General features: G+C 49.0%; 2 protein-coding genes across 3 annotated transcripts in view; both read left to right on the top strand.

Annotated features, from left to right (window-relative positions):
- Positions 1–444: 444 nt before the first annotated feature.
- nfx1 (nuclear transcription factor, X-box binding 1) lies at positions 445–16,712 on the top strand. Its single transcript, XM_030348771.1, has 24 exons — positions 445–535; positions 651–712; positions 1,602–2,798; positions 3,097–3,258; positions 3,638–3,715; positions 3,912–4,017; positions 4,306–4,377; positions 4,859–4,998; positions 5,991–6,090; positions 6,377–6,594; positions 6,891–6,988; positions 7,177–7,207; positions 7,487–7,569; positions 8,062–8,170; positions 8,725–8,844; positions 9,076–9,155; positions 10,913–11,143; positions 11,563–11,636; positions 12,200–12,301; positions 12,631–12,768; positions 12,882–12,948; positions 14,515–14,660; positions 15,618–15,722; positions 16,115–16,712. The coding sequence occupies exons 2-24, from the start codon at positions 694–696 to the stop codon at positions 16,191–16,193; spliced, it is 3,555 nt and encodes a 1,184-aa protein (XP_030204631.1). The 5' UTR covers positions 445–535; positions 651–693; the 3' UTR covers positions 16,194–16,712.
- A 915-nt stretch (positions 16,713–17,627) lies between these two features.
- Positions 17,628–22,616, top strand: part of smarcd3b (SWI/SNF related BAF chromatin remodeling complex subunit D3b) — a 31,873-nt gene continuing 26,884 nt past the window's right edge. For both annotated transcript variants that reach the window (XM_030348831.1, XM_030348828.1), the window contains exon 1: positions 17,628–17,873. In XM_030348831.1, coding sequence (XP_030204691.1) covers positions 17,862–17,873 — 12 coding nt within the window. In that variant the 5' untranslated portion in view covers positions 17,628–17,861. The remainder of the gene's footprint in view (positions 17,874–22,616) is intronic.

Raw genomic sequence — 22,616 nt, 5'->3', positions numbered from 1 at the left:
TTTATCTGTATATTAGAACAGCTAAGTTGGGGGGAGATATTATGTTTTATTCATGTTTTTGTCATGCCTGTCTACGCTTCAAACTCGTGCGTATTGCAAGAAATATGCAACAGCGCCCCCTGGGGTCACACTTTTCGATGGGTCGCAGAATTCGTGCACATGTCGGATTTTGGCCCTGCATGGAAAAAATACGCAAGAAGTTTTGCAGAGATTTTTATTTATTCAATTTGTCTGTTATTTTGACAGCATATTAACAGTGAAAGGATTGTAGAACCTCCGTTAAATGGCGACACCTTGCGGGCATTCACCGAAGTATATTCCGGTTTCTGAATCTTTGATTTGTTAAGTGCAACCGCTGCATATCTTTTTCCACTTTCTGAAAGTAACTGTTTCTTTTTAATACTTTATATAAAATTCTGATGATTTTATCCATAATTGTTATAACTTCCCCTTTAAGGATCTACCGGAAGAGTGTCAGCAGCACAGGCTGATGCCTGACGTCAGGGAGTCGCGTTGGAAGCAGGTGGAGCGAATGGTACTTTCGTGCTTTCCTTTTGAAATAATTATGTTTTTATGACTGTGCCATTGGATTAGTAATTTTAATGTTTTTGAGGAATAACTAATCAGTTGTACTTCTGTGTCTAATACAGCCTACAGTGTATGAAGCTAAAGGAGTGAATTATAGTCGGCTGAATGGCAGAGGGCTCGTCAGGTAACCTTTTCATTTTAACAACTGACCACTAAGTTTCACGATTCCCTTTGACTATTTCATCATAACCCATTGTAAACGTTTGATTAAAAAGTTTTCTCATAGCTTAGATGGGCTCCTTGTTTTAATTATGATATAAACTAGCCAGCAAGCTACCGTTAGCCGCTAAATGTAACTTTTAGCTAACGTTAGCCACCAAGTTTCTGACTCTTTTTAGTGATTTGTCAGTCGCTTTCATCCGAAGAGACCTGGAGTGATTCTGGTTAGACCCTTTCTGCTGGGACTCCTAGCACCCTGACCATCAGACTATTCTGTCGATATTTTCTGGGATAGCCAACAAGGTGAAACAACTTGCAACTGATTGTGCTGGGCATTGTTTTACTGCTAGTATTGGTATAATGATTCGCAGCGTCAAATATAAATGGTATGTTTATAACTATGGTTGTACAATGTTCGGAATCAATAGATGATCAGGTATTCGCTGTTGTCATGGCATCCTACTGAATTGTGCTAGCTGCAAAGGAAATGAGCCATGGATTTCAATGTACTGACCACTGTATAGACAACTAAGTAACTATCGACGAGTCTAAGCCTGGGCGTTTGTAGCTTTTGTCATTGTAGTTTATCATTCACTGCAGCCGGTCTCAGCCTGTTTGCTATCTGTAAGTTAATAGCATTGTACCTTCAGGAAACGTTTTATGTCCTCTTGCGCAATAAGGCACCGCAAGCCATATATCCCAGATAATTATGTACGTAATCAACTCAACGAACCTGATCAAACCCTCTGTTATTAGGGTGTTATTATCTGTTACTTACTTAATTAATTCTAAATGGCTAACTAGGGAAGACACTTGATCCCATCTAAAGTGTCTTGCTTTGAATCTCTCCTCAGAGCCACCAGAGCGCCTTCCTGTGAGGGGTCCTGAGGATCGGGACCATAGTTTTAGTGGGTTGAGGCGAGGCCGGTCCAGGCGGAATTACCCAGAAACCAACAGCAGCTCTTACGACGGTCACCCCAGACATCACGGTTACTCTCAACAGCGTCCTAAACAACCCCGTGATCATGACCCTGCCACCCTTCGAACCCAAACCCCACCACCGGCCCACCAAGTAGAAGATGGTGGCTGGGCCCAGGGAGGGGCTGGAGGTCGGGGTGGTAGAGGTATTGCAAGAGGTGGATCCAGACATGGCTACCATGGTGCTGGAGGTTATAGCGGAGGTCCTGCTGGCCAAAGGTGGCCGAGGTCTGGAGGGGAACCTGGTACGTACAGGGGAACCAGCACTAGGGGTGCTGGTTACACTAGGTCAGACCCTGTAGACAGGCCTGACGAAGGGGAGGCTCGCTGGCGCAGAGAGGAGGGAACCAGAGGCTCGGCACGCGCCAACGAACCCCCAAACAGCAGACCAAAACGATCCGGTAGGTTTTCCCAGGAGCAGAGAGGAGGAAGAGGAGAGTCGGAGGACAAGAGGGGGGAAGAGGCGCATTTCAGACGGAACCAGGAAAACCAGGGTTACAATAGGAACCAGGATGAGAACCACGGCAACCAGGATAGACAGCAGTGGAACCACGGCAACCAGGATAGACAGCAGTGGAACCACGGCAACTCTGAGAGACGACGGAACCATGGCTCCGATGACGGGCAGTGGAACCACGGAAACGAGGATCGACGATGGAACCATGGAAACGAGGATCGACGATGGAGCCAGGAAGACAAGGATACAGCCGAAGGCTTGGGCTCTGCCGGCACCAAAGGGAAGAACTACCACTCAGACCAGCGGGAGAGAACCCAGAAGAGCCGGAAAGGTCCCGAGCAGAGCGTCCATCGCCTTCTTCCTCTCCAGCAGAACCTCCAATCCCAGGCCCCCCCCCCCCGCCGCTCGGGCCCCATCAAGCCCCCCCAGGCTCAGAGGGAGGACGGCAGGGCGGAGAGGAGGGAAGGCAGCCCGGAAGACCCAGGGCGCCCCAAGCCCCCCCAGGCAGAGGAGAGAAAGGATAAGGACAGAGGGCAGCGGAGAGCCCCCCAGCGGGACCAGAAGCCGGCCCAGGAGAGGTGGGACAACACGTCCAAGAGCAAGGAGTCTCAGACCGGTACGAGAGGAGGAGCTCTCATCTCCCTACTTCTTCTTATTGTTTCGGTTGTTGTGGCTGGTACTCAAATGCTACGCCGCAGATACTTTCTCTAAAATTGTCACATTCAGATTTAAGATGATGCCTTTAGAGTTAGGAGGTGACATTAGTTCGCTGGTTCTTGTTGGGGAGTGGCTAGGTTATGCTGACTGGTTTCTGGTGGTGAGTGGTAGTCGACCAGTTGAATGGATACTGGTGGTGAGTGGTAGACCAGTTGAATGGATACTGGTGGTGAAGTGAGCCCTCCTCTCCCCTACAGGTTGTCTGATAGAGCAGCTCTCCCAGGAGAAGTACGAGTGCATGGTGTGCTGTGATGTGATCCGCCTCATGTCGCCGGTGTGGAGCTGCCATGGCTGCTACCACGTCTTCCACCTCAACTGCATCAAGAAGTGGGCCAGGTCCCCTGCCTCTCAGGCTGAAGGTAACCTCTTCTCCGCTGGTCATTCTGGTTTCCTCTTCTCTAGTGTGGCCTGGGAAGCTGATCCATCCGTTAATGTTAGGGTTCCCTTCCTAGCCGAGCAGTCCTCCTATAAGACCACATTACCTGTAAATGTAAAGGTACCTATCTACTCATCCCTGCCTCCTCTGTGATGCCTTGCTTCACCATATGATGTCTCTTGGTTAGCTGGTGGATTGGGAGGGTAAGATATAACTGAATAACTTGAATCCCTAATCCATCCATCCATCCAGAACAGCAACTGCAATAACCCAATCTCACAAGAGGTGATGCTGTTGATGCATCTCGCTGTCAATGCTGTGTTTGGTTGCTCTCTAAGTGCTAGCTTGACTCTGTTTTGAAGACTCTACGGAGGGCTGGCGCTGTCCTGCGTGCCAGAACGTTGCTCCGAAGCAGCCTGCGTCCTACATCTGCTTCTGTGGTATGTGGTCATCATCCTCCCTATTCACAGGAATAAACCACATGCTTAACGGGCTCAGTGGTGATACAGCTGGTTCTGTCTTTCTTCTTTAGACCTCACATAAATATCCCTATTCAATATTCCATTCCTGTAATAAACAGCCTTCCCCCTCCAGACTCCATTCAGCTCTCTATTTGGCTTGATGTGTGATTGATAGGTAAAGTGACCAATCCCGAGTGGCAGCGTAGTGAGATCCCCCACAGCTGTGGAGACCTATGTGGGAAGAAGAGGACCGGAGCCGACTGCCCCCACTCCTGTAACATGTGAGTCTACAACACCCCAACCCCTCGACCAGAACTACAACTACAACTATAATCATGGGGCTGTTCTTTAACCTGCATTATTAAATAATTATCTCTGTCTGTCTTTCTCTTTCTGCATTTCTCTGCCTCTCTTTCCCTCCCCTTCTCCCTCTCTCTGTTCCTTTCTTTCGGTTTCACTCTGACTGTTGCTGTATTTGGATTCCTCTGTCCTTGTCTCCATGTCCCTTGTTTCCTCTGTGTTTCTCTGTCCCCCTCGCTCTGTGTCGGTATGTCTCTCCCTTTCCCCAGCTTGTGTCACCCTGGTCCGTGTCCACAGTGCCCAGCGTTTGTAACCAAGTCCTGCCTCTGTGGGAAAACCAGGTAATCAATCACCATTACAGTCTGTGTTGAGCCCTTAATCATATTATAATTAGACCATATTCAAATTCATCGGGTTGCTATTAATGGTAGATCGAACCATGGTAGTGTTGGCGTGTGAATCTATATCCTAAAGACTCCTGGGTGTGTTTGGTCTTGGGCTGGTTTGAACTGCTCCCTGTCTAGTGCACATATCTCCAGTCGGTATACCGCCACATGATCAGAGCAGGCCTTGTACCTAGCAGACTCGCAGCTTGCCATCTGAACAGAATTGATGGAACATACCGACACTATCGGCCCAAGCCAAAATAGAACAAGGGAAGGGAGGCAGCCGTCATGGTAGTGTGGCGTATGAAACCAGTGGCGTATGAAACCAATGGCGTGTAAAACCAGTGGCGTGTGAAACCAGTGGCGTGTGAAACCAGTGGCGTGTGAAACCAGTGGTGTCCTAACATCGGTACATACTTCCTCTTCCTGTCTGTAGCCAGCCAGTGCGATGTGGCCAGGCCGCGGTGCTGCAGTGTACCAGCGTGTGCGGTGCCATCCTCAACTGTACCCAACACACCTGTGCCCAGGTGTGCCACGCAGGCACCTGCCAACCCTGCCAGCTGGAGGTCCAGCAAGGTCAGTCCAACTCTACATGAATCCTGTGTTTAGCCAGGTGAGGCTGACATTACACCTGTGAGCTTAGCCAGGTGAGGCTGACATTACACCTGTGACCTTAGCCAGGTGAGGCTGACATTACACCTGTGAGCTTAGCCAGGTGAGGCTGACATTACACCTGTGAGCTTAGCCAGATGAGGCTGACATTACACCTGTGAGCTTAGCCAGGTGAGGCTGACATTACACCTGTGAGCTTAGCCAGGTGAGGCTGACATTACACCTGTGAGCTTAGCCAGGTGAGGCTGACATTACACCTGTAAGGTTAGCCAGGTGAGGCTGACATTACAGCTGTAAGGAAGGGTCCAACACCTTGATTTTCTTCAAGTTCATTTTGGACCCTGCCTCTATGCGAGAAATTAACCCCTACATTTTATGGCAAATTATGATTATTATCAGGCGAATATATCATATAAATACATTAATAGTGGAAAGTAGCTAAATCACTCTCCCCCATAGGTGAGATTTGACACGGCGCCGGAGAGTCTGTTCCAAACCTATTTATGGTGTGCTGCCAGTGTAGTGAACAAGGCGTCAGGGTGCACTGACGTCAACTTAAAGTCTAGGCCAGCTGCAAATGTAAACAATGTATCTCAAATGAAGGAATTACTGACCGGTCCTACCATAAAAGGAGAACTATTAAGCATTCTGTGTGCGGGAAAACCATATTGGGAACAAGAGCCAATATAGCTTGGGATGGGTGTGAAAGAACAAGGGATGTAAACATCCTGTTCGGCCTTGTTGTTGGGTGTTCACGGGTAACAATAAAGTCTTCTGCCATTCTTGCTCTGGACTCCTCGATTCCTTCGACTCTTTAATTCAGTTGAAGTGATAGAAATCGGCCTTTCTACCACACCTGTAAGTTTAGTCAGGGCAGTCTGACGTCGCAACCGTTTCCATACTGTATTGAGACGGGGCTCCACTGGTGCTGGGTGTGTTTCTCTGTCTGGTTGCAGTGTGCTACTGTGGAGCGGTGGAGCGGCAGGTTCTCTGTGGGACGGACAGGGATGCTTCCGATGGCACCGGACACTTCAGCTGTCAGAAGACCTGTGGGAAGTACGTCGTTTACTAATAGTAGAATTAGGTTGAGTTAGGGCCTGCTGTACGCCTCAGAAAATATGTTGGGACAAAGCTTGTCCTTTTTAAATGGTATCTTACTCCTAAGTGTAGAACTCCATTAAGGAGCAGCTAGAGGTTAGGGGGCAACCTGCTCATGGATGCCTGCCGACAGACACCTGCCGACAGACACAGACTGTAGACCAGGGGCGAGAACCGATGGTCAGGGAGTCGGTAGACCCCCCCCCCCCGACTCTGTTCATCCTGACTGGCTCTGTGCTCTCAGGACCCTGGGCTGTGCGCTCCACCAGTGCCAGCAGCCGTGCCACTCTGGGGCCTGCCAGGCCTGCCCCCGCTCCCCCAGCCTGGTGAAGAGCTGCCCCTGTGGGCAGACCCCCCTGGCTAAGCTCCTGGAGCTGGGCTACGCTGAGCGCCACACCTGCACCGACCCCATACCCTCCTGTGGGAAGAGCTGCAGCAAACCCCTGCCCTGCGGATCCAACGGTGAGACCAGACAGACGGACACAGGTAGACAGGCTGAGGGATACAGCTTTCAACCGTGTGTGTGTGTGTGTGTGTGTGTGTGTGTGTGTGTGTGTGTGTGTGTGTGTGTGTGTGTGTGTGTGTGTGTGTGTGTGTGTGTGTGTGTGTGTGTGTGTGTGTGTGTGTGTGTGTGTGTGTGTGTGTGTGTGGTGTTCAGGAGTTGTTCAGACGGTTGACTCATGCTCCGCCAGACATCGTCCATGTGTGGGGGTTGTGTGTGGTTCAGGCGGTTGACGAGGAGACTTTTGCTCCTCCAGACATCATCCATATGTGCGAGGCCCTGTGCCATGAGGGGCCGTGTGGCCCCTGCTCCCTCTTCTCCTCCATCAAGTGTCGCTGCGGCTCCAAGGCCAAGGTGAGAGCTAGAGCTGCTGTTTCAGTGTCCCGGTTTGATGACATCACAACGATATGAAACACCTCGATCCCTGCCTTATTTTACCTTCATGTGCTGCTTTATTGTGCCTTGCTGTTGGGCACTCTGGTAAATGCATTACTTTTAAAGAGATCTATAAACACTAAACCTGAAACTTCATAATTTTACAGGAAGTCCCGTGTGCAACGATTTCCAAAGAAGGTGAGTTATTTTATTAAGAGGCCAAACAAATAAAGATATTAATATCATTATTTACTAGTGAATGTTTGACTAGCTAGATAAAGGTTCTATAAACATTAACTGATGTTGACCAGTGAATGTATTTTTTGTTTATATCATGCCACAAACATTGAGCTGTTACATAATATAAATGACTGGAGCTCCTTTGGACCGCTTCCTCTGGGCTGACTATAGTTAAAATTGGTAGAAGTAGTAGTATCAGACCGCCATTACAATGTGTCTGTTTGTTTGTGTGTGCAGAGCAGCTCATATTCACCTGTGAGAAGCGCTGCATGAAGAAGCGGGCCTGTGGAAGACACAAATGCAACGATTTGTGTTGTGTGGTGAGTAGAGTTCTCCTACGTACTGAACAAGAGGTGCCCAGTTACTGATGAACAGCCCATACGATCAACGTGGTTGCCTGAGAAATATGAAGGCATATTCTTGTGATCTGATTCATGGGAAGACTAACGTTATGCTGTTCCATTGGCCGTAATACTGCTGTACATCTTCACACTTTATATTGCACGTATAATGGACAGTGTATAAGAAAATAGTGTTGTTGTTTTTTTGTGACCATGCCTCATCAAGTTCCTGGATGAGTTGGATGTTTACCTGTTCCCTAACGATGCGGTCACATGATGATGTTAGCCACTCCGGTTGTTTGTGGGATTTTCTCATATAGGGAGTTCATTGCTTCTTGGAAGCATTGGTCACACGTGTAGTTCTGTTTGGTCAAGAGGAGATCACAGAGCGAGTGTATATCCGGGAGTTTGCATGTGTTTCTGTAAGGACGGAGGTAGACCCTAAGGTGTCCCTGTGTGTCTCTCCTCCAGAGCGTGGACCACAGGTGTCCCCAGATCTGCAGTCACAAACTCGGCTGTGGCCTCCACCGCTGCCAGGAACCCTGTCACCGTGGCAACTGTGACCCCTGCTGGCAGGCCAGTGAGTACCGCTTCGTTTAAGCCGCAGGAAGTCTGTCATTACTTTAACAGGCTTTCTGCTCTGGAAATCACTGCTGGGTTCCAACTCGGCAATGCCCATCTGTTTCTGGGCAGGATGGTGGTTCTGGGATTCAAACCCCAATGTCTACCTGTAGTCATCGTAGAGCAAGATTACCCCTGACCCCAACCTCCTCCTTAATGACCTGTCTCTACTGTCTACCCACTAGCTGCTCCTTAATGACCTGTCTCTGTACTGTCTAACCCCTACCTGCTCCTTAATGACCTATCCCTGTACTGTCTAACCCCTACCTGCTCCTTAATGACCTGTCTCTCTACTGTCTAACCCCTACCTGCTCCTTAATGGTGCGTCTCTGTACTGATATGAATCTGAACTTTGGGAAGTGTTTGTTAAACGAATAGATAACAAATGGTTTAACGGTCAGGTAACCTCTCGGTTGCGTGTTGTGATTCATTGCTCCCGGCAGCACAGAGATGATAGAACATTCATTCTGAGCGGAGGGCTGTTTCATCATTAAAAATCGTGTGTGTGTTCAGGTTTTGAGGAGCTGGCATGCCACTGTGGACAGACCATCCTGTACCCGCCTATAGCCTGTGGGACTCTCCCCCCAGAGTGTAAGAACCTGTGCACCCGGAGGCACGAGTGTGACCACCAAGGTACGTCACATGACGCCACGATCACATGACCCTCTGTCGTCTATGATTTATATTCACAGTAGTGCCTCATACGTGTGTGGTGGCTGCATCTCTAACTTAAAAAAAAAAATCAAGCACCCATATGAAGCAGAACTCTATCGTATGAGCAGACAGCCGAGAGCGACTGCTACCATTGTATCAAATGCTGGGTTCGTCCATTAAACTCTACAACTGTCTCCATCCTCGCCACAGTGTTCCACAACTGCCACAGTGAGGAGCGCTGTCCGCCCTGCACCTACCTCACCCAGAAGTGGTGCATGGGGAAACACGAGGTGGGGAGAACACCCTCACACCCGTGTGACCTGAGGGTCTGACCGTCTTACAATACGACTCTGCCGTCTCAGTGACTTGTGTGTGTCCAAGTGGTCAACAACTGACTGTTGCCATGGTGCCAAGTCTGTCCTCTAGAGGACAGACTTGTTTTCCTCTAGGTGACCGACTTGTTTTCCTCTAGGACACGGACTTGTAGTCGTCTAGAGGACAGATGTGTAGTATACTAGGTAACAGATGTGTAGTCTTCTAGGTCAGCGGTCCCCAACCTTTTTTGCGCCACGGACCGGTTTAATGTTAGTGGGAGCCCTGAGCTTGTTTCTCTGCAACGAGACTGTCCCATCTGGGAGTAATGGGAGACAATGACACCCGAAGTGTGTTGCTTATGTCCAGCCTACTCCGTCATTTTGTTTTGGTTGCTGTCACTGCAGAAAATCCCGCTTCACACAAATAGGATGTCGGTAATGGCAACAGGGTTTTCAGTGCTGTTGTGGCGATCTCGGGGTATTCTGCTGTGACTTTAATCCAGAACACAGGCAGAGTTGTTGTTTCGAACATACTTTTAAGGCCGCCTTCATTTGCGATCTCCAGCAGTTGATCTTCGTCTTGCATAGACATGCTGGATTCCCCTGGTTTGCTGACAAATGGGTCGCGGATCCATTCCTTGGCAGTTCGTGGGTCTTTTGTGTTTGGGAAGTAGTGCTCAAACTCGTTTAAAAGCAAAGACGGGTGATCGTGCACCAGCTGGGTGAATGAAGGCTCGGGCTCAGTCTCTTCCAAAATCCCCGCGAATGTTTGAAACATGTCAGATATGCCTCTGTTCCCGCGCAGTCCCCACAAATCCAGTTTGGCTTTATCTGCCAACTGGAAGACAGTTGTCATTTTCCCCTGAAGTGACCGATTGAGTTCATTGAGCAGGTTGAACATGTCGCCCAAGTAAGCGAGTTCTGCAACCCATTCCTCGTCACTGAAATGTGCTGCAAGCGGTGACTTTCGTTTCTGAGAGAAATCTCTATTGAGCGGCAACCTATCGCGTAACCGAGACAAGCGACAAGAGAGCGTCATAGACGGATGTAACAGAGGGACTACAGTCATTTTTCAAAATAAAACATCATTCATCGTTTAATAAATAAAACGGAAATAATGTAAGTTATTTATTCTTTCTCTGCGGACCGGTAACAAATGACCCACGGACCGGTACCGGCCCGCGGCCCGGGGGTTGGGGACCACTGCTCTATGTGACAGATGTGTAGTCTTCTAGGTGACGGATGTGTAGTCTTCTAGGTGACGGATGTGTAGTCTTCTATGTGACAGATGTGTAGTCTTCTAGGTGACGGAGGTGTAGTCTTCTATGTGACAGATGTGTAGTCTTCTAGGTGACGGATGTGTAGTCTTCTAGGTGACAGATGTGTAGTCTTCTAGGTGATAGATGTGTAGTCTTCTAGGTGACAGATGTGTAGTCTTCTATGTGACAGATGTGTAGTCTTCTAGGTGACAGATGTGTAGTCTTCTAGGTGACAGATGTGTAGTCTTCTAGGTGACAGATGTGTAGTCTTCTAGGTGACAGATGTGTAGTCTTCTAGGTGACAGATGTGTAGTCTTCTAGGTGATAGATGTGTAGTCTTCGAGGGGACAGACTGGTTGTCGCTTAGGGGACAGACTCACCAAGTGATGTAGTCTCACGGCGACCCTCTATCGTCTAGTCAGCTGACCTGTCGTCATGGGGACTGTTTTCTAACTGTCTGGTGGTGTCCTGCAGCAACGCAGCAACATCGCGTGCCACCTGCAGGACATCTCGTGTGGGCTGGCCTGCAACAAGACGCTGCCCTGCCAGATGCACCAGTGCAGGCGCATCTGTCACCGTGGCGACTGTCTGGTGGACGGGGGCTGCAGCCAGCCCTGTGCCATCGCACGGTCCGACTGCGGACACCCCTGCGCCGCCCCCTGCCACACAGGAAGCAGCTGCCCCCGCAACCCCTGCACCACCAAGGTGAGCCCCGCCCACTGTGGACTTCTGGTCTGGGGTGTGTTCCAATGGTTGATTCCGTAGCCGATCCTCTGGTGCTGGCTGCCTGAACCTCAAGATTATCATTGACCGCCATTGTAGCCACTGTTCCACCATGTATTAAGCTGGCTAGGGAAGCAGCTCACAGCAACTACGGAATCATCTTGTGTCTGAGAAACAGTACATCTAGTAGACAGGATGTGGTCATTTTTTATCTAAATAAATGGCCATGTTCAGTTTCAAAGTCAGTAGGTTGTGACTGGCCTAAATCATCAATTTGATAGACCCTTATCGGTTCCTTTGGCTCAATTACACAGTTACATCATAGCCAATCATATTTCCTATTTAGAAAATAAAAATGAATGAAAGCCACGATTTGATGCATGTTGTTGCTCCCCCTGCAGGTGGCGCTGCAGTGCGAGTGTGGTCGCAGAAAGGAGACTGTGATGTGTCCTGAGGCAGCCAGTTCCTATCAGAGGTCTGTGCTGTCTGTTCTTGGTATTTACATGTTGCCCTGCTGTGTCCGTACTGCATTGACTGGTGAAATGCTGGAAAGTTAAAGGTTCCCTAATGAACTTTAACATCGGCCCTTTAATAAAGCCCAATGAGATGTCTGTACTGCTGTGTGTACTCCTTGACAAAGCCCCCTACATTGACTCTACTTTGGTACTTTTGAGTCTGTATATCAAATGCGTTTGAAATAATAGTGTAATTGAGATTGTTTCTTGTAGTCTAGTTTTAATGTGGTATTTGTATTGTGGTATTTAAGCCTGTTGTCGGGTTTGTACAGCCGGTGTCTTCACTCTTGCAGACACCGTACTGTGGTTTCTCTGAACTCATGTTGGCCTCTTCTCTGGTGTCTGTCTTGGTTTCTATTTTAAGGTTGTAAGGTCTGATCTGTGGTGTCTGTAATGCAGTTTTCTGTCATCATGTTAACGTCTTTACTGTGGTGTCTTATTGCATGGGTCTGTGCTCACGTTGACGTCTGAACTGCATGGGTCTGTGCTCACGTTGACGTCTGTACGGTTGTCTGTACTGCAGGTATGCAGCCATTGCCATGGCCAGCAAGCTGTCTGACATGCAGCTGGGGGAGTCGGTGGACATCGGCCAGTTCATCACCAAGAAGGAGATGAAGCAGACCAGGTAGATGGAAACACAATAGGGTTCTGACAAACACTGTTGATTATTTATAAGGCCTGAAATGAATGGAATGATTGTATTTTTAACAGTTCAACTTTTATTTAAATGAGTAGTTTATTAAAACACTATAGGTTATCAAATGATAACCTTCGCCTTAACCAGGTTGGATTTATGTTAGTTAAAAAAATAATTAAAAGGCCAACAATGTCACTATATAATTTGTTTTTATTATTATTATTATTATTAGAGTTGTTCATTTGACCAAAAAGGAATTGATTACTTGAAGTGGCGGTTGCGTTAATAATTTGTTTCTGTAATAACTATCATTACAGACTGGAGTGTGACCTAGAGTGCGCTACGTTTGAGCGGAACAGACGATTGGCCGAGGCTCTGCAGATTGACACCTCCGCCGACCCCTTCAACACCCGCTCCGCCTCCAAGTACACGGACAGCCTCAAGGAAGACGCAAGGTCCCGCACCATGCTGCAACTACCTCTAACTGCTACGTCTAGATCTACCTCCGGCTACTGCAGCTGCTTTCATGACTAACCACTGCTGCGACTCTTGGTTCCTTATTGTGCAGGAAGGAGCTGAAGTTTGTAAGCGACGTGGAGAAGGAGGTGAAGAACCTTGTGGAACTGGCTAACAAGGTAGGAGGACTTCCTTATGCACCACCCCAACCCCTACACCACCCCAGCCCCTACACCACCCCAGCCCCTACACCACCCCAGCCCCTACACCACCCCAGCCCCTACACCACCCCAACCCCTACACCACCCCAGCCCCTACACCACCCCAACCCCTACACCACCCCAGCCCCTACACCACCCCAGCCCCTACACCACCACCACCCCTACACCACCCCAACCCCTACACCACCCCAACCCCTACACCACCCCAGCCCCTACACCACCCCAACCCCTACACCACCCCAACCCCTACACCACCCCAACCCCTACACCACCCCAACCCCTACACCACCCCAACCCCTACACCACCACCACCCCTACACCACCCCAACCCCTACACCACCACCACCCTCTCCCTACACCACCACCACCCTCTCCCTACACCACCACCACCCTCTTCACCACCACCACCACCCTCTTCACCACCACCACCACCCTCTTCACCACCACCACCACCCTCTTCACCACCACCACCACCCTCTTCACCACCACCACCACCCTCTTCCTACACCACCACCACCCTCTTCCTACACCACCACCACCCTCTTCCTACACAACCACCACCCCATTCCCTACACCACCACCACCCCATTCATTCCCTACACCACCACCCTCTTCCTACACCACCACCACCCTCTCCCTACACCACCACCACCCTCTTCCTACACCACCACCACCCCATTCATTCCCTACACCACCACCCTCTTTCTACCCCACCACCACCCTCTCCCTACACCACCACCACCCTCTCCCTACACCACCACCACCCTCTCCCTACACCACCACCACCCTCTCCCTACACCACCACCACACCCTCCCTACACCACCACCACCACCCTCTCCCTACACCACCACCACACCCTCCCTACACCACCCCCACCCTCTTCCTACACCACCACCACACCCTCCCTACACCACCACACTCTCCATCCCTCTCACTACCATACCAAACTCTGCCTACACCATCTGACTCTCCTTCACTCTCACTACACCACCAGACTCATGGATCATAAATGGGGAATTCGATTATAAATGGGGAATGTGATTATATATGGGAGAAATTAGATTACAAATTGAAGAAATGTGATTATGAATGATTGAAGGCAGAGGGCTTGGTTTTTAGCTTGCCCTTCTCCCTGTTGCTCCTAATCAGTGTTTACAGTTCCAACATAATAAGACTACTATATAAATATGTACTACATACTTAAACATATATATTTGTGTACTGATGCCCTCAAGTCTCCTAGCCATCACTGGTCTGGTCCTATGTGTTCCTTCTTTCTATTGGTTTGGGGCTCTTTTCCTCCAAGAAAAGCATATTTTATGTAGATCTCTGAAGCCCCTAGACGACGATGATTTAACTGAACGAATTTAACTGTCGATGAATAATTGCTGCTCTTCACAAGAATGAAAACATGACGTTAAGGCAGACTGCATAATCTATCCTGTTGTAGGCCCCGCCCACACCCAATCCTATCATAGTACTACTTTACTGTAACTTAAATTGAACCAATGGCATGTCTGCAGAGCAAGCAGCCAAAGAGGAGCCACAGCTTCCAGCCCATGAAGCGCGAGCACAGGAAGTTGGTCCACGAGCTGGCGGAGGCATACGGCGTGGAGAGCGTCAGCTACGACAGTGAACCCAAACGTAACGTTGTCATCACCGCCTACAAGTAAGTCGTCCTGCTGCTGCTGCTGTTCCTCCTCCTCCTCCTCCTCCTCCTCCTCCTCCTCCTCCTCCTCCTCCTCCTCCTCCTCCTCCTCCTCCTCCTCCTCCTCCTCCTCCTCCTCCTCCTCCTCCTCCTCCCATTAAGCTAACACGTTTAATGGATGTACTGGTGTAATGGAATGCTTTTATTTGTTTGAACATTTATTTGCCTTAGAGCAGTAGTTGCCAACCTTTTTTGGCCAATTTCCCCATTTTTAGGTCATGAAATTATTATGATTAAACTTCTTTCATCATTACTCACTATATATCCCAGGGAAGTATCAAGGGGTAGTTTGCTCGTGACTATGAATCGTTAGGCAGTCGGATATTGTGCGTATAAAGAGTCAAACATAAAATATCAATAGCTGGTGGATATAAACCAGTAGTCTCCGGAGACCCACAGGTTGAGTTTCCAAGTCCTTTTTTCCCATAGAGCCAAGACACAATGTTCAATCCTTTATGCGCTGGCTCTTGCAGGATAACAACAAGCCCTGTGTACATGGTTGATTCTCTTACTTTAATTCATTGATTTTAATTCGGTCATATTGGAGGCGTTCCAATAAGAGACATGTCTGTCTGGAAGAGGATGAGAAGAGGATGAAGGTGAAACCATACTTTCTGTTGCAAGATTTAGAGCATTCTTCTTCAGAAGATTTATGTCTTAGGATAATGATCTCAATGTGGAGAATCAAACAGTCATCGTCCTCTCCCTGGTCTAAATGCTTACTTATGGTTCCACGTCGACGCAACGCACAGGGGTTTGCGGACCCTCCCTGTGTCTACCGCAAGTGAGACTACTGACGTCGATGTCACATGACCCAGATCCAGAAGGCAGCCCGGAGACTGTAGTTAATCGACAAATCAAAACGATGACGTCATGACAATATGGCAGGACATTGATCAGGCTTCCTTCTCTCCTTAGGGGGAAGGCCTCATGCCCCGCCTCCACACTGACATCACTCATCGAGAGGGAGGGCGGCACCAGAGCCCCGCCCCCTATTGCCCACATCAAACAACACAGCAGCAGGTATTGCATCACCTGTATGAATAAACCCGAGTTGTACAAGTACACCTGGTTTCATCACCTGTATAATCAAACTTGGTTTGATTACCTGTATAAACACACCTGGTTTGATTACCTGTATAAACACACCTGGTTTATAGACCTGTATAAACACACCTGGTTTGATTACCTGTATAAACACACCTGGTTTATAGACCTGTATAAACACACCTGTTTTTATATACCTGTATAAACTCACCTGGTCTAATGAGTTCATCGCGTGAGGTCTCACCTGTAAAGGTACTCTATCTTGTGATATCCTTGTTGTGGGGAGGTCATCTCCAGACGTGTGAGAGTGATTGTGTTGCCCCGTCGGATGTAAACCTACCTACTGAGCGTGCTCTGTGTCCTGGCAGGGTGGAGAGCTCTGCAGGCAGCTGGTCCAAGACCGTGAAGGAGGAACCGGTCATCGATTACTTTGATGTCCAGGATTAAAACGCCAAACTCGCCCGGGCCCGGTCGGCCCCCTCACCTGAACTATGTCGCTGGGACTCCCAATGAAACCCCCCTGTGTATACGGCTGGGGTCGCCCATCTTCTCCCCACAGACACACACAGGGACCCAGGGCACCCTGTGGTGCTGAAGACCGCACTACAGGAGGCTGTGGTCGTTCATCATGCTTAACGAGTTTTATTATAACAATAATAAAGCATTCGATTTGTACGGCTCTTCTCACCAGGACCCAAGGTGCTTTACGTGTGGAGCACACAGAGCAAGAATACAATAAAGTGAAATACAGTGAGATGAGTCGTTCTGTTTATTCTGCTTCTGTACGAGGAGAGGAGGCAGTCTCTGGACCGATCGGCTTTAGGCAGGGAGGGTGCGTGGGCAAGTAGATGTGATGGTTCATGATGTGTGTGTAGGCTTCAGTTGCACCTCTGCATTACATTACAGTGTGGACATATAAGTGGGTAGTATTGGTACTTGATACAGGATTAAAATGACTGCCTCCAATTCTCTTTTCCTTGTTTATCTTTCCTTTAATGGTGTACCAAAAGCATATACATTCATATTATGTCTATAATACAAATGTGCAATTCTTTATTAAGTATTGTGTGAATACTCTCAAATCAGGTCATCCAAATGTGTTTTAAATTTTTAAAAATGTATCTTATATAATACTATCACAGTGGCTGAATGTCTACACTAGGCCAAGCGGAAGTGTTAGATGAATGATGAGCAGAAAGTCTGTCCAGGTACAAGGCTTGGATCGACATGGTAATTGTGTTGATAACTTCTCCGGTGTTAATATACCACTACTCTTACATAACTAACGAGTAAACCAGTCCGATCGTGACGTCCTTTTATGGTTGGTAGCTACTGAAACGGTTGATGGGATGACAAACCAGGTTTGTGACCCAGTGTTCACTAGTGTAATAATGACGGCTTCAAAAGTTGATTAACGTCGAGAGTTCAGAGTTAAGGGTTGGTTTGCACTCTGACTGTCTGGACGAAGTATCACCTGGGGACGCACATACAGCATGCACAATTTAAATTACACAATACATATTTTCCTACAGTAGGCCTCTATACCCGTCACCGCATTGTAGAAGCCTTAATGTATGGAAATGCATACTTCAGATAGAATGTATTTAGAGGGAAACCCGGAGTTTCTGCGATTATAATTTGTAAGAATGTTATCCGATCAGTGATGAAATACGAACATAACCTTTGTGGAGGATATCTGTGAAATCACCACGAAGTACCATCCGTCCTGTTGAAAGTGTTTTGCACAGTTTTGTCCAACTCCGGGAGGTACTTTGACGACGCTCCCTGCTGCTGGTAACGTTTCATTCTACCGCGTCTCCAGCAGAGACCGCGCATGCGCACCTCGCACCCAGCCAGGCTTCACCATCTCTCTCTCTCCATCCTCGGCCCCGCAGCAGCAGCAGCAGCAGCAGCAGCAGCAGCAGCAGCAGCAGCAGCAGTCAGTGATAATAAGTCTCAGCGCAGTAATGGAGAAGTAGTGACGGAGACGCCAGAGAGTGAAAGCCGTGGGGAAGTTGAAGAAGTGAGGTAGCGCTCTGCACTGGGCCGGACATCTCTCCTCGGAACACCGCTGTCTGCAGCCCCCGTTGTTGTGTCGCCCAGAACCCTCTAGTGATGGAGAGAAAGGTATGCGCGATTGTGTTGTTTTGCTACGTTGCGTTTGCGCCGGGTTATGAATATCGGTGCGCAGGTTTTGGGTCGCCACTGCTCTCCACATCCACCATTAAAACTCATATTTTCCAAGCCGGCCCACACCGGGCTCTTCCGGCGCGGTGCCAGCCGGATTAGTACGCACCCGAGCTTTTTCCGTCTGGCTTCAATTTATTGTGCATGTAAAGATGCTTGGGCGTACTGTCGCTTTGTGTTGCATTTAAAGCGACCTGCACGTTATACACTGGTACTGTATACAGTCTGTAGACGTTGTGCGTTAAAGTATTAGGAATATGGCGTGGTGCGCGGGCGCTATTGACCGGGCTACGTTAGCTTCACCCTGTCTGCACCACCCCACCTCCACCCTTCCCCTCTACCTCCACCCTTTCCCTACCAGACGCAGACATGAGCGGCTTGTTAACCTTGGCTGGTGGGGGGACCCGACATTGAGAGGGGGTGCCCCCCCTGTCTCCATCTCCCAACACTTGACCCAGGTTCCCTTCCTCCCCTCCCGTCTTCCCTCCCTTCCTTCCTTCCATCCGTACTCCCTTCCTCCCTATGTGCGGCCAGTTTATCCCTGCTGATAAACTCAACGGAGTTCATCAGCAGGGAGATTGTAAAGAAGTTTCCTTACTGTAATGGTGCTGATGTGAAGTGGAGCTATCTGGAATGTAATTGATAGCCCATTTTAATCCTGCTATTTTACAGTTAAACGTTCTCTGTTATTCTTCTGGTACTATTTCTTATAGTAGATGCTTAAACTTTCTTATTATTCATCAATTGTGTAAACCCACATTCAGGGTGCCCTGCAGAATATAGATATCGGAAAGAAAACATTATCTTTTAGTTATATTTGACTTATTGAAAACTGCAACACAGCAATCTATTTGTATAGCATTAATTACATAGTCATTATGATATTGGTGTAGAATTGTTTGAGCTTTATAAATGTATGGCGTAGGCCTCTATGTTTGTGATTTTCTTCCTCACATTCTATTCAATCCAGTAATGCAAACAGTGAATACTTGTAATTCTTCAATAATAGCATAATAGCTGCCGAGCGATGTGAGCGAGAATAATGGTTGGGTTAGGGGAATAGTCTGTCCACTTTCATTTGCCTGTGGTTTCAATTCCCTTCCGTTTCTATATTAGTTGTAGATACGTGTCAGTATGAGGTCTAGTACATTTTTCGTTGATCATATTCCACACAGGAAAGCCCATATTAGATCATGTTCCTGCCGCTGCTGCTGGTCATTACTTGCGTTTCCCTGTTCAACACAAAGCCCGTCGCACACAAGAGATTATTGGTGGTCTGAACTTGATGCCGATCACATGACGTAACTCCTCGGCTGTTGACGGTCTCTTCGGCGGATCGCAAGTGTTTGCATCTCCTGGTTCCCCGGGCGCAGGGAGAGCTTGTTGCTAGTGTGCTGAATGTTGCGTTGTGACGCGACTTCTCCTTTTACATCTCGACGGGGCCCCGGCTCTCTCCCCGCGCTCAGGTCTGCCTTCTGGCAGTCAGACGATCCCCCCCTTGGGTCACACGAAACCGCCACCTCCCGGGTAGACCACCAGGTTCCTGGTCGGTGCTGGTGTTTTTCCAGGGCTGCACACTGATCAGGGAAGATGCCAGAGTGAGAGATAGAGAGAGACGGACAGAGAGAGAGAGAAATAGAGAGAGCGCGATGCGTATTGCATATATCTCTCTACCCTCCAAAGTAAATCGCTCTTCCGATCTAAAAGTTCTCTGCGCCTCGTCGCTTGAGTTATGTGTTGGGATGAACGCACAATGGACCACTTCCTTTTTTGGCAGAAGAGGAATGTGTGCGCTGGATGAATCGCTGACTGTCTGCTTGTTCTCCATGCAACAAGAGATGTCTCAGTACAACCCAGACCCATTAGAACTACTGATGTCGCCACGCAGGGCAGGACACAGTGCAACACTACTTCAAGTAATACACCGCTAAATGTTGAGCACCCTCACGGTTGGTTGAATGTGTATTCATACAGGTGAATCTCATTGCCTGAAGTGTACAAACATGGCCGGTCTATAAACGATAATGTAGAGCTGTCCTAGATGGACTGTTGAAGACAGAATCATTCAGGCCGTGTAGACGTTTCTACACTCACGGGATTACCCCTTTAGAATTTACAATTTTATCCCATTTCAGACCCAGTTCGCCGACTCAATTGCATATGACTTTCGCACAGCAGAAGCCAAAATTACAGAGCTGGGTTTTTAATAACTATCCACCCCTATGAGCCGACCCAAAGCACGGCCGGTACTTTAAATATAGTGCCTCTCTCCGTTTCCCGCCTTTTAATTGGACAGATGTCTGGTGGCTTGGTGGGCCACGCGGGGCATAAAGAGGCTTGGGTTCAGCGGCCCGGCTGACCCATTTAGATGCAAAACATTCGATCACGGGCCGGGTCCCCGCCATGACTGAGCAGGACGACCTGCAGCGGCGCATGCAGCCGTGCAGCAGTGCTGCATTATGCTGCAGAATGCAATTTTGTCCTTGTCTTTCCGGGGCCGCAGACCAACCAAATCTCCACACTGTATTATTTATGATGCGGCGGGCGCTCGAGCTCCACTGTACTCTATGTTCCAGGAGAGCGAGGGTTTCTTTGGGTTAATGAGGCAACTGATTCAGATCTAGTTGGGACCGGTGAAAACCGGATTTAGATCGGGTTTGGACCGGTAAAGACCTGCACCTACGCTGCTGACCGAGGCTGATGGTAACACGGCCCATTTCATTAACCTGATCAGAAAGAAAATAATCAGAGGTCCCTGCTTGATGACCAGGAGGGGGAGAATGGGTTGTTTGTTTCTCTCTCTCTCTGTCTGTGTCTCTGTCTCGCTCACTTTCTCTCGCCCTCTTTCTCGCTTTCTCTCTCTCTCTCTCTCTCTCTCTCTCTCTCTCTCTCTTCCTCTCCAGTCTGCTTAAAAAGCGATAAAGTCAATTCAGAAGTGAGCTGGAGAGGAAGTAGAGAGAGGGAAAGAGGGAGAGAGAGAGAGAGAGAGAGAGAGAGAGAGATCAGGGTTTCTAGCCAGAGGAATATTCCACATATTCAACCACTGCTGTTTTTCCGCTAGATGGAATGTAACACGCACCGACTGAGAATTACTTTACCACTGTGATCCGAGTTTCAGATCTCAGTCCAGACCCTGAAACCACTAACCTTAACCCCTGACCTTCTAGGCTAGGGGCCCGTAGCTTACGCTTAGCCTAGCGATGTGGGTTAGCTGTAGCCGCGCGGTCGTTGGAGTGTTAAATGTAGCTCGCCGAGGCCTCGTGCTCCAGTTTCAAACACCCTCACTGCAGTCAGGCTTCCCCTCCTCCCATTGGCTGGGAAGTGAGGCAGAATATGCCGTTGTCATGGCTACAGCAAACAGGAAATGCCCATGTATCAGGTAAAGCCTGGGGGGTTTGTTCCAACGCAACACTTTTTCTCTTCTCAGGAGGGGAAAGGGAACAAATCTTACTAATAGCAGCCGACCCTCACCCCAGCAAACACTAAACCTAGCCAACGCTAACCATGCCCAACGTCCACCCGAGCTAGCCAGGCTTAAAGACATTTCATCCACAAACCAACCTCCAGATCCAAGGCCAGAAAAACAAGCCCTTTTGTGTAGCCGCGACGACCGGGACGCTTAGCATAACAAACGCTCACCGCCGCGGTCCGAATTCTCACCGCGGGATCAGAGCGCTCCGAAGAATTCTAATTCTAGTTGCCATTCTGTCGTTGCTCACGGCAACCACGGCCTCTGTGCAGGTGCAGGTCCACCTCCATTACAGCCCCCCCCCCCCCCCCCCCCCCCCCCCCCCCCCCGCCCTCCTGCCAGGGTTAATCCCCGGGGATAAAGTGCAGGTCTGGGGTCTTTGTACAGTGTCTTTGATGAGGCAGCAGCCATTGAGCGGCAGGCCCGCGTTGGGCCTTTAAGAAGCTTTGTTTGGAGTTCCTGAAACGCGGGGGAAAGGGAAAAAGGCGAGGGGCCCTGTAGAGGGAGGAAATCAGACGATTCCACCGCCTCTCACCGGGCCCTGCCCCCCCCCATCCCCCCCATCCCCCCCCAGCCCTCCGTCTGGGAGCTGAAGGGAGGGTATTATGGTCTGTCGACCTGGCTACACCTCAACTAGAGACATGCTACTCTGGTTTTGAACGACTCATGTGCTGCTGTAGGGGAATAAGCCTGCTTCTGGTGGCAGTCTCTCTTTCTCTCTCCCTCTCTCTCTCTCTCTCTCTCTCTCTCTCTCTCTCTCTCTCTCTCTCTCTCCCTCTCTCTGGTCATCCCCTCTCTTTATCCTCTCTGTTTCCTCCTACTCTGTCCCTCTCTGTCTATTTCGTTCTCCATTCTCCCCAATCTCACTTATTCTTTCCTCTATTGTTCCTTATCTCTCAGCCTCACTGTTTCCTCTCTATCGTCTCTTGTCCTTCACTATTAACTCTTCCTCTCTCTCTCCCTCTCTTTGTATCTGTGTACTTCTCTCTCTCTCCTCTCTCTCTCTCTCTCTCTCTCTCTCTCTCTCTCTCTCTCTCTCTCTCTCTCTCTCTCTCTCTCTCTCTCTCTCTCTCTCTCTCTCCTCTCTCTACTCTCTCTCTCCCTCTCCCTCTCCCTCTCTCTCTCCCTCTCTCTCTCTCTCTCTCTCTCTCTCTCTCTCTCTCTCTCTCTCTCTCTCTCTCTCTCTCTCTCTCTCTCTCTCTCTCTCTCTCTCT

This window comes from Gadus morhua, chromosome 23 (assembly GCF_902167405.1).
Source record: "Gadus morhua chromosome 23, gadMor3.0, whole genome shotgun sequence".
Classification (NCBI taxonomy): Eukaryota; Metazoa; Chordata; class Actinopteri; order Gadiformes; family Gadidae; genus Gadus; species Gadus morhua.
This window is presented reverse-complemented; position numbering and strand designations above follow the sequence as displayed.